The following is a 19,575-nucleotide window of genomic DNA, read 5'->3' as shown; positions in this document are numbered from 1 at the left end:
TTTTTAGGAGCCATTTGTTTTTATACTTTTGGTCTGGGTGGAATGAGGCAAAGCCTGAAAGGAACATAGTAAGGTGCATGACCAAAAAGCACCCAATAGAAGGTCTAGGAAGGCTGACAGCTATTTGAATTACTTATTGATAATATACTGTAACTGAACATCACAAGGGTGGATTTAGGTTTATTCAGGTGTTTTAGGCCATTTGTATTCAATTATTCCAGCTTCAATCCCAGTGACAAATAGCATTTATTTGGTTGTGAACAATGCGAGCAGGATTCTTACTGGAAGATTAATTTACAATCACTGGGTCATTGGTCCTGGATATATTGGGAAAAGCTTGATGGAGATATATTGATTTAGGAATATACAGTATCATTTATGTTGTTAAACTATGGATTCCAGCATGCCTAAACAATTTGTGGTGTGGCTTAACTACCAGGGGGGCAGGGGATGAGATTGGCCAAAGATATGCCCCTCCCAAGGGGCCCAAGCATACCACAATAGAATTTGGCAGGCACAAGTGTGTATGCAGTGCAAGTTCCAGGTCAGAGGCACAGGTACATATTTTGCTTGCACACTAGGTTAATGGTTCTGTAGTTATGCCTCTAAAATCACTGTTGAAAAATGTCTGTACAACTTTCAGAGTCAATGATTGTTTTTGTTGAAATTATTATTATCCTATAGACTCTATAATGTCTGCACAGCAGTTTCTTAGGAGCCGATGTGCTATGTAACCACTTGCTAAGATGACAGACACAAACTGCATATTTAACAAAGATTTAATAAAGAAAGACTGAAAGACAAACCTTTGCAGAATGTAGTAAGAACTGGCAGAAAAACAATGTTCTGGTTCAAGCACAGAGTCAGGACAGGCATAAAAAAAACAGAGTCTGAGAAAGGCATATGGTTGAGCAGGCAGCAGACAAGCAGAAATCCAATAACAGGTCAAGAGTCAAAACCGGAGGAGACAAGAGCAGAGCAGCAACAAAGAGGACAGAACTCAGGAAAGAAACACAAGGCTTGGATGAAACAAATGGGCTAATGATCCAGCACCAGGGTATGGGAGAGGTGCTAGCCCCACTGACATTATCCTCCACACCCCAACCATACTGCCTCCTGTAGCTCAAACAGCGGGAGCAATGGTCAGTGCATAGCAGGTACCTGGTTCTAAAGGTGGCCATATACTTAGAGATCCGCTCGTTTGGTGATGTCCCCGATATGCCCACATTGAAGCAGGTGATATTGGGCTGATCCAATTGTGGGCCCTAGGGCCCAACGATCGGCTCATAATGGATCCGATACGGGCAGGCGGATCGCAGACCGCATAGACGCACAGATACGGCCGCGATCCAACAGGGTTTTTTAATCTACCCTATCGAGATCTGGCTGACTTTCAGCCAGATATCAATCAGGGAAGCCCGTCGGATGGCCCCACACTTGGGCCAATAAGCTGCCGACAGTGTGTCAGCAGCTTTTATCAGAGCGTGTCTGGGGGCCTTTACAATACAATAATAAACCAGAGAGTTCCTGACACTTTTAAGGGTGAACATCTTGATCTGCAGGTCAGACAAACAAACCCTAAACAGTCTGTGTGCACCACAGAAAAAAAAACCTGTATTGTCCCACTCATTACTGATTTTTTTGCCATATAAATGTGATTGAGATGCTGAAAAGTACTAAGAAGACTGACATCACTATCTCTATTAGGGACAGGATGGTTCATTTAAGGATTATCCATTGTATGGAGATATTTGCCAAGTCCGCAGAGTCATATACTTACTTATATTTAGGCTTTTGCTTCCAGTAGTATGATCCCTGTGATATGCCTCTTGGGTCTAATCGATTACCTTGTTCTATTTAATACAACTAGAACCCTCATGAGGTTGACCCTGTTTTATGTCTGGAGGCATGAGTCCAATTGTGCTAATTCAAGGACAAGGAAAGCCATATTCACTCTGGGGTGTTTAGTCTGACTGGGAACCAAGTAAAGAAGGTAAGAGGGTGCCATACTCTTCCTGGGCCAGTGCAGTTAGTCCCGGTGTGTTATTTGCAAAAACAGTGAACAGGGCTTCCTTTGTTCTTTAAGAGAAGCCCCCAATCGTCAAACTTGCTTCTGTTGCAAGAGGATGAACCCCAAAATTTAATTAGACCTGGAACCCATGGCTTGACACCTGCCCTGAACCTCTCTCTCCTCCGAAGTCCCTGAGTCCCCTTACTGTATGGATGCACCAAGGGTGCTTAGTCTCCTACCATACCACAAATTACTCATAATCATAAACTGCTAATACTGCACTTTGTATATTGTGTTTTTTCTTCCTATCTGACCTGCATTTGTTTAATTGGTTGCTTATGTATGAATAAATAACATTAAAAAGTTCTTTAAATATCAACAGGACCCAAATTATGCAAAAAAGAGCCTTTTAACCCATTCTGCTGTATATATTGTAGAATATACAGTTTCCAGATTACAGGTTATTCTATGACTGGTAGAAAGAAAGTGGTTAAATATAAATAGCATTTACAAGATACGGGTAGTTCATATGAACATTTGTGAAAAGAGCAAAGAGAGAACTTTACAGAATGCAATAAATCACAGGGTATTGTTTTTCAATGACTCGTGTACCTCGCTCTGAAGAATCATGACAGCGTGATTAAAATGATGGTGCTCCAATGTCGCCGATGTTCCATAGAGCTGAGACAAAGCTGAGCCACTCCTGCAAAAGAGAAGGCATGTCAGCAAAGTGGTGTCTGTCATTGTACTGCTTCATAGGGTATGTAATATGTCAGTGTCCTGCTGAGCTCATCACTCTCCATGAGCTACAGTATGTCCCTGCCATTCACTTTCACAGAGCTCAGTGACCTGCTTACACTCACTATTAGCACAGAAAGTATATATTTTCTTTTGGACTGTAAAATTCAATTAGTAATGCTAGTGTCTTTCTTAGGGTTACCACCTTTCTCCCCAACGAATGGGGGAGGCGGGGCTATGACACAGTGGGGGGCGGGCTTTGATGTAGAGGGGTTGGGCAGTGATGTGGTGGGGCGGGACTGTGCCATCGGTGGGTATGATGTGTTGATTGGTAATTGGTGGATCACCGCGTCAATCTTAGGAAATCCTGCCAGGTTTTTCAAATTAGGAAAACTGGGCAGGCAGTTTCAAAAAACCAGGCTGTCCAGATTACACCAGAAAGGTGGCAACCCTAGTGTTACCTCATCTACTCCATGATATGTCCACACCCTACCCTGTTACACCTTTGCTCCACCCAAATCAATGGTACTAATACAGGAGACTTTATTTCATTGGGGTTGTAGACTTCCTGCGTTAAATGTGTCCAGCTCTTCTCCTGCTCTAGATGCATCTCATATCCCCAGGTTATCAGTTGTGGGACTGACTTTAAGATAGGAAATGCTTTGTAGGTATATACTATTGATCCATCTAGTGTATTTGGCACAAACAATACCCAGAATCTCAATTCTCTTTACTGTTTAGCTTGGAGAGTACACATAGGCTGTTAGTGGTTACAAGACTCTGGCAAAAATGAAAGAATCAAGTATAAAACTGAAAATTCATCGTGAGGGGAGAACAAGCCTGAGTTGTCATGAGAGATGTATGTGCCCTACAATTCCACTTCTGGATCCAGCCTTCGGTGCAAAAAATCTGTTTTTATCCACAAGAAATAAGTGCAAAAGATTATCCCATTAATAAAGAGTGAGAGTCTCCTGGATGTGAACCCAGCAAATCTGCACCCACCTAATATTTGTTTACCAAGAGCTGCTTGCTGTTGGGGAGCTGCGTACAAACACACCAGCCTTGTATCACAATGTAAAGGTTGTATAAACAACATTTGCTTACTCAACCACTCTCTGCTGATATCTTCTAATAATCCCTTACATAATAATAATTATGATAATAATAATAATACTACAATAGATGAGTTCTTCAGGTACTCCAAAAATTTAATAGGTAGGTTAATTCAGGCCTTATAAACTGCCCATCTGTGTCTGTTAATGAGATTAGGACTGAAAGTGAAAGATGTATATTCTCTGTATAAGGCACTGCACAATATATAGCTGCTATAAAAATAAATGATAATAATATAATAATAATGTATACTTTACTACTAGTTTCTTTTGTTGCTTTCTGTACCTTTACCATGTGACCATGTGTAACACCAGGAAATGATCAATCTAGCTGCCATATTTATACTGTTCACAGCTAAGATAACTCTGCACCTGCAGTAATCCTACCCCATCCAGCCTTATGGTAGCATCGTTGGTAGGTGTTAATAATCACCAACCCTGGTTTATGAATGAAGATCATTTTCCTGTTTTCTTGTGTACCTGTTTTCTATGAAAGTTTAGAACTTGTTATATGCTATCACCTCATGGAACCCCTATATAAGACCAGTCATCTAGGCCTTACTCTTTCACAAATGCCATCCACCTTATGAATATTTACATATGTTAATGTTTCAGTGTACCATTCACAGTGTTTTAATGTACTTTGTCATGCCATGATATGCTGTATACTAAGTACTGTCATTTTTTCTATTTTCCCCAGTTTTACACCTTCCCCTTTGTTAATAAAACTGAATAACCTGTCTCAGTCGATTAATGAAGCAAGGAGTTTAGCTGTATGTCAAGCTACACACTAACTCTTGGTTTCACATAGTGAGGATGGAACACTGCCAGTAATGTACTTGCTGATTAATTTAGGCTCTCTCAGTCCTATTGCTGACCCATCAAACAGCCCACTCCCTTCTAAACCTGATCCAATCACTGCCAGCTTCTAACAGTCTTTTACCCCACAGCCCTTATCCACCCTGGCAACCCTACTCTCTAAATCTTACATAATTAGCCTTGTGACACTCTACTTCCGACTGTTTATTATAATCCTTGTAAAAGTAACCTAAAAACATTAGCAAAGGAACTCACTTGGCCTGGAAGGCATTATTGGTTCCCCGGTGATCAAGATCATGACATAGGCAGCCCACAATCAAAGCCAGCATTTCAGTATCTGATAGAACTTCTTGAAACCCGGCTGTCTGTGGAGACAAAAAATGATAACCCATTAGAAAAGGAGCCCTAAAATCGTCAGTGTGTTTTAAGGGACAAACACATTCTATTGCAGTGTTCCACCACCTAAATGGTTCTACATCCCCAGCATTCTTTCATCATATTACAAGAGCTGCAGTCCACCAACAACAGAGAAGAACACAACTGCACAATTTACAAGTCCCTTAGGGACAGTGGTCCAAATGACACAAGCGAATAATGCATTGAGATTCTCGCCTGCTATGTTAACACTTGAATCTCTATTCGCAGTTTTGCCGGATCACGGATGAAGTCACTGAGCAATGTTTTCTACCACTGAATATGAAAATGACCTGTCTAACCCGGCATATTGTTAAGTGACAGAGAGAAATCTGGAAAGGTGCAGAGATAAGAAACAAAATGAACAAAGGTAATTGAGGTCATGTAATAAAGAAAGGGTATAAGTTGGATGATATAGCTTGATCATATTATTATAAGTACAAACTTTGCACATAAACAATCCCAATATAAAGGCTTTGGGTACTTACAGTTAACATAGCAAACATGAGCTGACACACATTAAAGGCATGCCGCCAGTTGTGGTACAAGACCATGCGATAATTCTTCCTTACTGTTAGCAGCCATCTGCATAAGGTCTGAAATGAAAACAAAATATCACATAGGTGAGTATGTCTCGTGGCAGTACAGTAACACTGATAAAGGATGCATGTGATATTCACCTCATAATCAATTTTAAATTTTTGTACCATCCCCAGCTCCATGAACATCCGCAGGGCGGCCGAAATCATGGCATCAACATCAAGAGAGAAGTCATCAAAATGAATGTCAGCGATGGCAAGTTCTGACACCAAAGGGATGTTGGCTGCCTTAAATGACAGAGAACGCAGTTACATGGGGGCAAAACATTCAAATAACCCATCTGTGCTGTTATTATTTTTATACATTAGGTTTATGTAAGGTCACTTAATAAAGACCAACTGTAGCCATTCTTTTTTACAACAAACTGATGCGAGAGTGAGTGTGTATCCTGCCTTATCAGGGCTCAGTCAGTTCTCTGCTTTCTGCTTATACTACTGCCAAAAAAGGATTAGACATAACACCTACACACCATCTATATGAAGTTAAAATATTAGTAGGCCAATAATTCACAATGACATTATTTTGTACTACTCAGCCAATAGATGGCAATATGCAGTGAACACAAACACCACATACTGTACCATAAATACACATTAAGGGCTCTTACACACAGGTATTCCTGTATGTGTTTGCTGCATGTTTGAGATGAAGGTTTGAGAGCACCTAAAAGCTCTTACTGACTGGTGTTTTTGCCCTGCGTTCCATTTTAATCCATTCAGCCACAGGACTAAACGCATCCGATAATTCCTTATGGGCGCATACTCATGACTCTGCATGTAAGCACCAAACACAGGTGAAACGCAACATGTCACATTCCACTTGCATTTGGCGCTTCCAAGCAGCTAAAGGCCTGTGCTCCCCTGCGACTGAAGGGATTAAAATGGAACGCAGGGGAGTGAAGGGCAAAAACACCCGTCAGTAAGAGCCCCAAATGTAGCCATTATATTTTGCCTGGCTATATGCATTAGCGAGTTCCAAATGTTGATATGCATGAATGAACAGCCCATAGACTCCAATGTGTTCTGTGCAGAAAAAGCTGCAGTGAAAAAAGTTGACATGAAAAATGTCCATAGAATACAATGTATGTTACACTGAAACCATCAATGCAAAAAAACTGACCACTGACTTTTATGCATTTGCATATTTTTAGTTTTTGGGAATTTTCCTGGGGTTTTGCAAATTTTTAGGCAAAGCAAAACAGGAAAGATTGCTTATCACTAGTCTGTACGTATATTTAGCGACACACTGTACATTGTGAAAATACATTCATAATTTATAGAGGAAACAATAGAATCGAAGTTACAAGAATTTCAGTGGGAGATTTACTGGGGGCTAAGAGTGTAGCTGCACCAGACACCAGGGCCTGTCCAGCCTCCTACCCATGGAGCCCACAGGGGATGTTGTGGGGTTAAAGGCAAGTTTTAGGTGTGGAACTGGTGTACAGGTGTGGATGCTTGGGATGCGAGACACAATGATGCTGCAAACCAGCAAGCAATGCAAGGAGTAGCAGGAGGCTGCTGTGTTGGCAAGCAGCTTTTTCAAATGTGTTTCAAAGAAACTGAATCAAACTTGATCACCTTCTGAATGTATTTGTTTTTAATTTAATACATAATTTTTATGCTGTAATAATATATTGTTATTCAGTTGCGCACAAAGTGTGTAAGTTCTATAGATAAACACACAATAATAAAACAGATTTGAGTAAATGCCTAATGCCCAACCAGGTCACATGTTATGGCTCAGCAACTGTACCACTGTTAGAAGGGGAAGAGCTCATAATGATTCATTTCTCTCCAGCCTCTGACTGATGCTCTTTTTCCTGAATTGTTTTTTTAAGCTTGTCTTTTGTAGAATCCTATAACAATGATGTTAAGCCTAATCACCCCCAAACATCAAGCTTTGCTGGCTACACTATAAATAGATGGTGTACTGGGCACTAGTGAGGCATTCCTATCCAGAGTACAGGGCCCATACATCTCTCCCCACCCTGCATAAATACAGCATGAGCACTACCAGTCCAGATGCAGACAACATTGTATTCATGGGGGGGGGGTGCAGGTCCCAGCAATACAAACCTAAATTTCAGGTATTAACCTTCACTTCTCACTACAAAAGTTCACCTACCCAAACACACACTGGCAACACAAATTACCCCTTCTGATTCTTCTTGTTCCAAATGAGGCAGACTGTATTCTCTAGAATTGGCAATTTACACAAAGTAACTGGACAACATGAAAGAAAAAACTAAACAACATTTAAAGTAGCAATTCAGTCTTAATTAAAGTCACAACACACACACAAACAGAGGCACACAAGGAATGTGGATAAAGTATATAATAATTAAACCCACATCATTTAGTTGTAGAATAGTCTGCCAGGGGATGGTGGTGACTATATTATGTGTTCATGTGACCAATTGTACATACAGCGTATGTGTTTTGTTTTGTTTGTCCTTTGTGACCAATTACAAAACTTAATGACTTCCTCGCAAAGTTTGTGACCAAATGGCTTTTGAGAACATTTGCAGTGTATTTGATGAAATTTCGCAATCACAAAGCGTATTTTGCACAAAATATTTAACGAAACTGCAGAGCAGGTGTTAGCGCTGACATTTTTTCATGATGATTTGATTTTCATTTAAAAGCAGCGCAACATTCACAAAAACACAATTTTAAATAACACTTGCGATTTTTAATTACCCCCTAAAGATTTTTAAAACTGCACTTAAAAGATCCTCTGGTAGGAACCATACATCAGAGCAATCAAAGAAACGTATAAGCTTCAAATATGGCAACCGGGCTAAAACAATGTCAATACTGAACTAATTTTAGTCTCTGTGGACTGAAAGCTAAAGTTCATAATTTGAAAATATTGAATTCCCAGATTGAAATAGTGGCAGCATGGTCCTGCCCAATGCTATGTGTATAGTGAGAGGAATGGTAGTTCTTTCTGTTTTTAAGATCTTTGCCAAATTTATTCCAAACTTGCAACTCCCAGATGCTTTATTCATCAATTTACTCTAAAATTCTCAGCAGCTTGTTAGTTTTCAAATCCAAATCTTCAAATAAAATCAAACTCAAGGTTATCTGGTTTGCACAGCTGTAAAAGTCAAGTTACAATAGAATAGTTCTTTTCTCCATGCTACAGTCACCTGGGCCATAATTGCCATAAGTGTTGAAGCACAAGGCATCATTAGCCAGCGTAAAATCTATTTTTCCTGTGGACGGGAACTTGCCTTTGTCTTGCTGTGCTAATAAGTCTCTCTGTGGTTTCTTGCTCTCATCAAGTTCATCCTGTCCTGCCAGCCAGCCAGCCAGTTACTGGATCTCCCTACATACCTACATACAGCTGGTTTATTAATATGGCAATGTAAACACCCTAGTACATCCAGGAAAGCAGGTGCAATCTCCCTAACCAAACTTTTTATCTATTGAAATATACATGGCTAATTTTGCTAAAGAATGACAACATGGGACACATTTATAATTATTTGGCAAAGCTCTAAGCAATTACACGGGTGCACTAATGTTCTATGCATCCTTAGTTATACATTATAAAGTTTGCCTGTTGTACCTTCTTTGATGCATAAGTTGCGAGTAGCACTGTGGTACAAGGGAGCTATATACCATACACCTGCCATGAATAGGAGGTAAGTACAAAACCTCCTTTTCATGCTGTACCTAGAGGCACTCTCAGTTGTTATAATTAACACATGCCCATTTTACGTGGAACAGTTCCAGATCTCACAACAGAAGAGAACAGGTAGGAAGGATTTAAGGGGTGGTTCGCCTTTAAATTCACTTTTATTATGTTATATTCTAAGCAACTTTTCACTTGGTCTTCATTTTTTATAGTTAAATTTATAGTTAAATTATTTGCCTTCTTTTTACAGCTTTCAAAAGGAGGTCGCTGACCCCATCTAAAAACAAATTCTTTGTTTATTTTTATTGCTACTTTTTATTCTTCTTCTTTCTATTCAGGCCCTCTCCTATTTATGTTCCAGTCTCTTATTCAAATAAATTCATGGTTGTTAGGGTCATTTGGACCATAGATCAATAAAAAGCGAAATAACTCAAAAACCACAAATAGTAAAAATGAATGGTGATCAACCCCTTTAAGAGCACTTTTGGGAAGACTGGTTCAATAAACCCTACTGACCTGAGATTCCTAAACTTTGCTCTCAGCATTTTGGGGCCAAGCCTACAAGCCATTAATGGTGGGATTTTTTTTGGGGGGGAGCTGCCCTGGTATCTCCTGGAATTACAGGAAGATGACTGATAAATCACTGGTTTCCTATATCTGTAACCTTGTTCATTTATAAGGGGGAAGGGGTTCTGTTCAAATACTGTGCCCCAAACTGGTGCAACCATTTGCACTTCTACAGCAGAAGTTTCCTCTTCCTTACACATGGCAGTGGACAACAATGGGTTAATCCCCTACCGCCATACATTGGAACAGGAAATACAACATAAAACCCCTGCTTCCGCCCCCTGGCCGCCATCTTTTTTTCCTCCTGTCGCTCATCCTGCTAGTTCCAGATGGGTACCTCTCCCCTTCTGAAGTCCCAGGATCGAGGTGTTCATTGTGGGTGTCCTTGTAGGCTTGGGCCAAGTGTGTCGCCAGCGATGTAAGTCGCAAAAGCCTTTTCAGGCACCATGTGCGATAAGACGCAGAGTATTCAGCCTCCAAGATGGCAATGACGCGTTGACGCAGGCGCAGGATGCGCAAACCTGGAAGTGAATGCGCTTGGCGAAATGGCACTTGAGGCTTGATGCCCAGACTTGGTGCCCAGACTCTCTTCTCCCCCTGTGGACTGCTGATCTGGTAAGGTGTTCCTGTGCCATTTGTGCTGTCAGGAGGATACTGTTGTAAGTAAATGTTTTCCTGACTACTAATGCTGAGCCTGCAGGAATCCACCTTGGACAGGTATTTAAAATCTGCAATGGAATTTTTAGGTTGGTCTTCATTTCATACTGGATAACTGCTGGAGTGTATGACTGCATGTATGTCTGCATGATGAGCTCGAGAAGGTCTCACTCAGGCTCAAGGGGGTGAGTGTTTATTTTGAGAGGTGAAAATTTGTAATTTGTAAGAAAATTTTATAAGTTCAATAAAAAAAAAAATTTAGTATGCTTGAGGACTATTAGTAATTATGGTACCATTTTTTCTTAATAGGAGTTCTCCAATCAGAGAAGGAAGTAGGAGAAAGTCAGCTAGAAGAGATTGTGTCTCATGCTCCGATTATGCTCTTCCAGATTAAGAAAGATTCCAGAAAGACTATGCACTAAATGTCTGCAGAAAGGTTCTGGAGTTGTTCCAACTCAAGTTTCCGACATGATGAATTGGATGAAAGAAACAATTAACCAGTCAGTGACTTCCATGTCGCAAGTTACGGATAATGTTTCAAAAAACATTAGCAGATCTTCCAGAAGTAGTCCTGAGATGTTTAAATCCGCTGGCAAAGAGAATAATTTATTTTCAGTTCACGGTGTTATTAATTCAACTATCCAGTCTGAATGGGAAAATCTGGACAGAAAACAAGTAGTCCATAGAAGGTTCAAAAAATTATTTCCCTTCCCAGCGGACTTGTCTAAGCCATGAAAAAATCCTCCCAAAGTAGATGCAGCCATAACAAGGGTGGCCAGAAAAACTACTCATACTAGATGAAGGAGTATCTCTAAAGGACACGATGGAAAGGCGACAAGATGGAGCTTTAAAAAGAGTCTATGTGACAGGTGGTGCAGAGTGTAAGTCAGCTATTGCCATTACTTCCGTTACCAGGGCCAATAAGATATGGCTTCAGGAATTGGAGGAATCAATTAAAGCTGGCACGGACAGAGAAACTAATTGAATTGCTTCAGGATGTGAAAGTCGCAAACTAATTCACAGCAGAAGATTCTCTTGAATCTATCAAACTGGCGGCTAGATCCATGGGTCTCTCTGTCGTGGCTAGAAGAGGATTATGGTTAAGACAATGGCACCCAGATTCTATGAAGTCTTACATTCAGGACCTGGATCAAATTATTTCAAAAGCGTCAGCAGGTAAATCTTCCTTTCTTCCGCAGGAACGCAGAGCCAAGAGAAACCCTGCCAGGAATTTAAGAGGATCTTAAAGAGAGGCCAGACAGTACAAGCCCGGAAAATCTTTCTCTAGGCAGTGGAAGAACAGAAACCAGCCCTTTCAGGCTAAAAGAAGGGATTGGAGTTAAATCCGAAAAGCCTAGAGCATGAAGCTGTGGGAACCCCATTGTACATAGGGGGAAGGTTAACAAGATTCGGTGCAATGTGGGCTCGAGTTTGCCCAGACAAATGGGTATTGGATGTCATCTCAAAAGGTTACAAACTAAATCTTCAGGAAAATCTTCCCCACCACTTTGTGTCTTCGGACAAGCAGAGATCCACAAAGAATTCTTCAGTCCTAAGAGCTATCATTTGCTCAAAAACTGGGTAATATCAAAGGTCCCTCAAGGTCAAAAATTTTCAGGAATATACTCCCATCTTTTTCTCAGACAAAAACAGAATGGAGAATTTAGGGTTATCCTCAACTTCAGAAGAGTGAACCAAGATGGATACCCTAAAGTCTATCACACAATGTATGGATCCGGACTAGTGAAACTAGATATAAAAGACGCTTATTGGCACATTACGGTGAGGAGATCCCACAGGAAGTTCCTTCGGTTATCAGTATGCTGTCCTTTCATTTGGGCTGGCCACAGCTCCCAGGTTGTTCACAAAAGTTTTGGCACCCATCATAGCAAATCTAAGGCTCTAGGGCATTCAGTTGTTCGCTTATCTAGGCGACATCCTTATCAAAGCCCCGTCGAAAGAGATTCTCGAAGTTCATCTGATAGAAGTGTCCAGTTATTTCCAAAAGTTAGGAAGGATAGTGAACTGGGAGAAAAGTATTGTGCTTCCGGCCCAGAGGCTAGAGTTTATGGGAGTTGTCATCGACACAGAGGACTTTAACCTCAGTCTCCAGAGAAGGATTCTGGATATCCAAAACTCAGTAAACAAATTCCGAACCAGAACTGTGTAGACAGCAGTAAAGTGCCAGAGAATAATAGGGAAAATGATTTCCGCAATAGATTGTGTGAAGTAGGCCCACATTCACATCAGAATGCTACAATAAGATTTTTTTGACCAAATGGGATCACATTTACTTCCGCCCTCACCAACAAATTCGGTTGGAGCCAACTACAGTTCAGTCCCTAAGTTGGTGGATGAAAGCAGTAAACCAACCGAACCGAACTGAAAAGCGGAATTCATTCCGGGAGTCCAGAATGTGAAAGCGAACAGACTGAGCAGAGCTATTCCCCAGTCCAGCGAATGGGAACTGCATCAATCAGTCTTTAAGGTAATCCTGAAGAAATGGGGTCCATTCTGCCTCGATCTTATGGCAACAAGAGTAAACACAAAATTACCAAAGTATGTCTCCTGGACAATAGATCAGGATGGTGGATGCGTTTTCCATTCAATGTAAATCCCGCAGGGAGTATGTATTCCCTTCGGTGCCTCTGATCCCAATCGAGAGGATCTGATGACACAAGGCAAAGTAATCCATCCTCACCCGGGCAGATGGGCCTTGACAGTGTGGCTCTTGAAAGGTTGAACCTCTCCTTCTCTGGGCTCTTCGTTTCCACATTATTGGCAGCAAGGAAACCTAACACCTTACAAAAGTATTTTATCACTTGGAAAAATTTTGCCAAGTGGCGTGAGGAGCTAAAGTCGATTAAATTAATGCTTCGGGAGTTAAACTATTTCCACCCTCAGGGGTCAGGTGACTGCCATTTCTCATTTCTCTAAAGGTCTCTTATGGTCTCAAAATACACTGGTTAAGAAGTTCTTCCAGGGGGCCAAAAAACTTGCACCAGTTGTTAGACCCCAGATCCCTTTCTGGTATTAAACACACTTACCAGGGAACCTTTCGAACCCATAGAGGACATTCCTTTAAAGATGTTGAACTTAAAGATTTGCTTCTTACTGGCAATTACCTCTGCGAGAAGAGTTCGAGAACTCCAAGCCCTTTCTATCAGGGAAGGGAAACTTACCTTTCTACAGGATAAGGTGGTTCTCAAAAAGGCAAACAAGTTTATCCCTAAGGTGGTGTCTGAATTCCATACCACTCAGGACATCGTATTACCTAGATTTTTGATTACCTGGACAGAGTCCTACAAATAAGATCTTCAGATTCCCTCTTGGTAATACCTCAAAGAAAGAAAGCGGGACTCAGCCATCCAAATCCACGATAGCAGGATGGATCAAGGAATGCATTCAGAACACCTACACGTTGAATTCCACTACAGTACCCTCAGTTATTAAGGCACACTCAACCAGAGGTATGGCGGCATCCTGGGCCTTTCATGCAGGAGCCACTTCAGAAGAGATCTGTAAAGCTGCAGTGTGGTCCTCACTTCATACATTTCTGAATTATTACAAATTGGATCTATTTGCTAACACATTTGTTTCTTTCAGCTCTACAGTTTTGAATTCTGCATTAAATTCTGTTTAAACTTTAACTTCTCCCTCCCTCATTTATGTTGGTTGCTTTGGTACATTCCATTGTTGCCCACTGCCATGTGTAAGGAACAGGAATAGGGAAAATCATATCATACTTACGAGATTTTCCTTTCCTGGACTGGAACATGGCAGTGGGCACGGCATCCCATCCTCAATTGGGGGAGACTCCAGGAGTTCAAAGATGGTGGCCAGGGGGCGGAAGCAGGGTTTTTATGTTGTATTTGCTGTCCCATTGCATGGCGGGAGGGGATTAACCCGTTGTTTCCCACTGCAATGTTCCAGTCCAGGAAAGAAAAATCTCGGTAAGTATGATATGATTTACCCTATTTTAGTGATATAAACTACAATGAACAGACTACTGTTCTTTATATTGTTTATCTAGCAGTTTTTATAAGAACTGTCATACTGGGCTATCACTCATTAAATGAAATGTACATCCTTTGTGTTTTCCATAGACTTCAATTTTAATTTCCTTCCATATATTTAGTCATTAAGGTACCAAAATGCTGGATCCAGGAGTGTCTCCTAGCAACAGGGACAGACATAAGTGACTTAAATTTAAAGAAGAGCAGAATAATAGGAAAAGCATGCAAACATTTAAAAGACCATAAAGCCTTTGCAAATCTGTGCATTTTTACAGCTGGTGGGAGGTAGCAGAACACAGCAATTTAAACTAATGATTTATACAACATCTATTTGATTACTGTGGCGACTTTGGGAAAATAAATATATTCAATCTGGAGTGTTATATAGAATTGTGTCTCTCTGTGTAAGGTAGCATTTGTATTTATTTTATTATAGCATTAACATTTCTGTTATGTGGTTGCTAAAGCTTAATTATTCCAGCAACCAGGTAGCAGTTGAAATTAAATTAAAATGAAAGATGAAGAGGAGAGGGCCTGAAAAGAAAGATAAACAACAAGAGGTGCTTTTAAAGTGAAGGCACCCAATTCATGTGATTTGTTTTGGATGCTGAGGTCAGTGAGCTGGATAATCAGATTTTGAGTTACAGTATGGGCATGGCTAAAATAATCAGGCTTATTACACTGATGTACAAGGCTATGAGTGTTTACATGATTGCTCCCACACTTCCATATGGTTGCCTATATGTTCACATCCTCTGATCAATGATATGCAACTGTGCTTATTAAAAGGTGATGAACCTTTAAGTTAACTTTTATTATGTCATCGAATTATCAATTGGACTTCATTATATTTTTTTTATATTTTTTTAATTATTTGCCTTCTTCTTCTGACTCTTTCCAGCTTTCAAATGGGGGTTCACTGACCCCATGTAAAAACAAAGCTCTGTAATTGTTTAAATTACAAAATTGAGAATAAAAATCTAAATAATTTAAAAACCACAAATAATAAAAAATGAAAACCAATTGCAAATAGTTTCAGATTATTACGCTCTACATCTTAATAAAAGTTAATCTAAAGGTGAACAACTGGTAGCTCCGGGGTTCCCACTGTGGGTTGTGTCAATAGTCTCACCAGACTTCCACTGCAGCCCCTACACTGAAAATGCTAAATGCACCAAATGCAGCTTGCACCAAATGCACATGCAGTTGTGTCCATTTAGAAGCACCGGATACAGCTCGAGGGGTGCAACTACAAATAAGGCACTTACACATGAATTATGGAAAAATCGGTCTATGATGGGTAAAAAATTTTGAATGATTCTGAATGTAGTGGCCACAACTACTGACACAAGCACCAATCTGTTCCAACTAGGCAGGTACTATATGACTGCACCCTCTGCCAGGCCAAAATATAAATGCACCTAAGACAGGATCTTGATGTCCCGCTTTTCACACCTACCGCCTGCTCCACCCCCACCGCAAAGCAGTTCCCTAATTTTCTCTGCTACTTGCTGTGCTGCTACATAAAGGAAGGGGGGGGCGGTCAGTGGAGTAGTGGGAGCAGGTCTGGACTGAGAATCAAAATAGACCCTGGCATTTCAGGCACACAGAGGTCTAAACAACCCCCTCCACCCCGTGTTTGCAGAAACGTTAGTCGATTTTTTCTAATAAACACCTATATTTTCATCGCTAAGACTTGTGAGTGCAAGCTTTTTTTCTGTTCTATATCTTTACTTTTGGCTTTAGCACCCAGGCATCTGTGACTACTATACGAGTTGTGCTGGCTTACAGACTTATATATATATATATATATATATATATATATATATATATATATATATATATATATATATATATATATATATATATATATATATATATATATATATATATATATATATATATATATATATATATATATATAATTCTCTGTTTACTTGCCTGAAATGAAATTCCTGGAAACGTGTTTATTTACAAAACCCATATGATTCTTTTCACATTTTTTTCTTTCAATACAACAAATCAGCAGTGCTACCAGCTGGAAATGCATACATTATTAGCAGTGCACGTCTGCATTAAACGTCTTCCAAAGTTGGTGATTCATTATTTTTGTATTTTGCTGTTCTCTTGTGTGATGTTTGCCCTATAAATGAGGAGATATCACAAAGCTATAAATAATGCATTGCAGTCATTAAATATTGATCAGCATTGCACCACTCATAGCTCCACAATTAGGTTAGTTCTTTCACTCGGCATTGATAGGCACAACTTTACATAACGCTGTTAGAAACTTAATTACCATTGATATTTCAAAGTAATAGGTCTACTTTGGTTGAAATCAGGCTATTCATAACACCTGACCACATCAGCCAGTGGGTTTGATGCACAGAGTATTACTGACCCAAGCTGATCTACTGTATAAAAAGAATGGGGGTACGAAAGGGGCTTAAAACATGCTTTCTGCATGCTGTAGCATGTACAGAATATCTGAGCTTACTTCCCAAAATTTAAGAAAATTAGGTCATGCCCAAGACCTAACACTTTGCCAATCCATCCAAATAATGGTTTCTGCCAAGTCCTGGCCCGTTTTAGGTAAACTTCTAAAAACTATTAGACCAATTTAAGACTCAATAAGGAAAACAAATGAGTGTTCACAGGCCCCTTCTGTAGATATAAAGACCAAAGGTCTCATTTATGTCAGCAAAGCGATGCAAAGCAGAGAATACTACCTCTTCTTGTCTAAGGCCATACTAGTACTCAATGGCAAATGGAGAAGATATGGAGATGGAGAAGAAAGAGTAATGCATTGGAATCTTAAATCACATGATTAATCCCTACAGTCCCGCTAAGAACTATTTGTTATGGAGTGAATTACATCTGCCGTTACCTCTGGTCTGATGTTGTGACTAATAGTAAACATATTAATAGGTAAACAAAAGGTAACAACACTGCCCTGGATGTCCTATTTATTATCATATTAATTTCTCCTGTCTAGAAACCCAACAGAACATATTCCCCCATTCTAAATTAGGACAAGCTTATTTCCCCCTATTTGATTACTAACATTCTCAACCCACAACAATCTCAATATATATTTTGTTTAGGAATAACAGAGGATAGGTAAATTGCAGCACTCTGATTCTGGAAGAACACCTGATTTTGTCAGTTCTGAAGATCAAACCAATCACAAGGGACATGAACTTAAGAAGAACTAAAGAGGTGATTTTCTGCACTTGTACAGTACTTAAGGTAGCAAAATGCGGTGGTTTTGGTTATACCCCAATAATAATAATTTAAACATCACATAAAGAGGCAGTTCATCTTTATAAAACATATCATTTTCAAATACAACACCACAAATGTATTTGCCTTCTATTTTGTAAAATACGTTTTGTAAACGTCAGGAGTGATTGCCCTATATAAGGGGAGAATCATGTAGCCCATTCTCTTTTCATCTCAGTTAATCTTTTCTTGTGTTCAACTACAAGCCTCCCCTTTGCCTATGCACATTGATAGCTTATTTCAGCCATTACCACCAACGTTATTCTGGCCTGTGGTGCACCATGTTACAACCTTCAGTGAATCATGAATATTTACTCTGCTTTTATGGTTGTTAGACATCAAGAAAGAAGGACAGCACTCCGGTACATGGAATATAGTTTTATTCCAGGTTCATACAAGGATCCAACGCCCTACGCGTTTCGGGAATCACTCCCTTAATCATAGGCATGATGCCTATGATTAAGGGAGTGATTCCCGAAACGCATAGGGCGTTGGATCCTTGTATGAACCTGGAATAAAAGTATATTCCATGTACCGGAGTGCCGTCCTTCTTTCTTGATGTCTAAGTGAATTCTAGCAGTGGGGACGCTGCGGACTGAGCACCCGATTGGAGCAGCAAATATGGAGTGTGAACTTGGAGCGGTCCCCCCCTTGTGAAGTTAAATAATTTTATGGTTGTTACCCTAGATTTTTCCATATTCCAAGTGTTTATCTCCCTCATACACAAAGGTCAACTGATTGGATTCACTTGATAAAGGGAGGCATCCAAAACATGTTGTGATATACACAATAAAGTTGGTCTGCAAATTAATAATCACATATTGTCAGCAGTTATTTATCTTTAATATTTGAAAACAAAAGCATACTGATGGGGTGTGAAAGGAAAACTGCAATGAATAAGACAAGATAAAAGTCCCCTTGCTGCTGAAGAGGGCAGGTAGTTGCAGTACAACAGTAACCATTATCTGCAGACTTTTTAAAAACTGTATTTCCCAACACAGCCACTAGAGAGCACAGTTGCATCAATATTTATTTAAACTTGTTTCTGCGTTGTATGCGTGTATGCCTTTGCATTATAAGCCATAGGAAAGCTATACTTCATACAAATATGAATATATAACTTTTAAAAAAAACCTTGAAAAAAATATTTAGGCTGTATAGGAAGGTTTTATAAATCTGTCATGAGACAAGATCGAACAATACGTAGGGTTTATTGACAGCAGAACTTTATGACTTTGCATTGGTCCAGTGATTGTATAGGAGCACAGACATCTGTTACCTGCTAGGGAAAGAACAATGATTGTTAATGTTGTTTTAAGGTCTAATCTAAATTATTTCAAATAATACTTTATCATGTAAGTCAAGGAAAATGAACTTTAATTACACTGTATAAATTATTTCAATCTTGTTTCCTTCAGTCTGGGAATTCATAATTATAGCAAGCAGGCAGGAGCCATTTTGTGGACACTGTTATTAAGGCAAGCCTTGTATCATCTCAGAATCTTGTTTGTGCACCAGAATGGGGGACCTGATGTCCATCCCCATGCCCTGGCTACATAATTTAATTTTTTAGAGAACTGGGGGAATGTGGGGAGAGCAGTGACACCTAGGAAGTGCTGAATGGAAAGTGAAAATAATTGCATAGAGGAGGGGCAGGCAATATTTGATTGACAGCTGAGATTTTTTAAATGAGTTTACAACAGCTATGAATGCTTTA

General features: G+C 39.8%; 1 protein-coding gene across 1 annotated transcript in view; it reads right to left on the bottom strand.

Annotated features, from left to right (window-relative positions):
- The window catches only part of pde11a.S (phosphodiesterase 11A S homeolog), a 207,851-nt gene that overhangs the window by 50,075 nt on the left and 138,201 nt on the right, over positions 1-19,575 (bottom strand). Inside the window, exons 11-14 of the mRNA XM_018238876.2 lie at positions 5,775-5,921; positions 5,583-5,690; positions 4,936-5,045; positions 2,624-2,714 (exon numbers count right to left, since the gene is read on the bottom strand). Of these exons, the coding sequence (XP_018094365.1) occupies positions 2,624-2,714; positions 4,936-5,045; positions 5,583-5,690; positions 5,775-5,921 (456 nt within the window). The remainder of the gene's footprint in view (positions 1-2,623; positions 2,715-4,935; positions 5,046-5,582; positions 5,691-5,774; positions 5,922-19,575) is intronic.

This window comes from Xenopus laevis, chromosome 9_10S, assembly GCF_017654675.1.
Source record: "Xenopus laevis strain J_2021 chromosome 9_10S, Xenopus_laevis_v10.1, whole genome shotgun sequence".
Classification (NCBI taxonomy): Eukaryota; Metazoa; Chordata; class Amphibia; order Anura; family Pipidae; genus Xenopus; species Xenopus laevis.
This window is presented reverse-complemented; position numbering and strand designations above follow the sequence as displayed.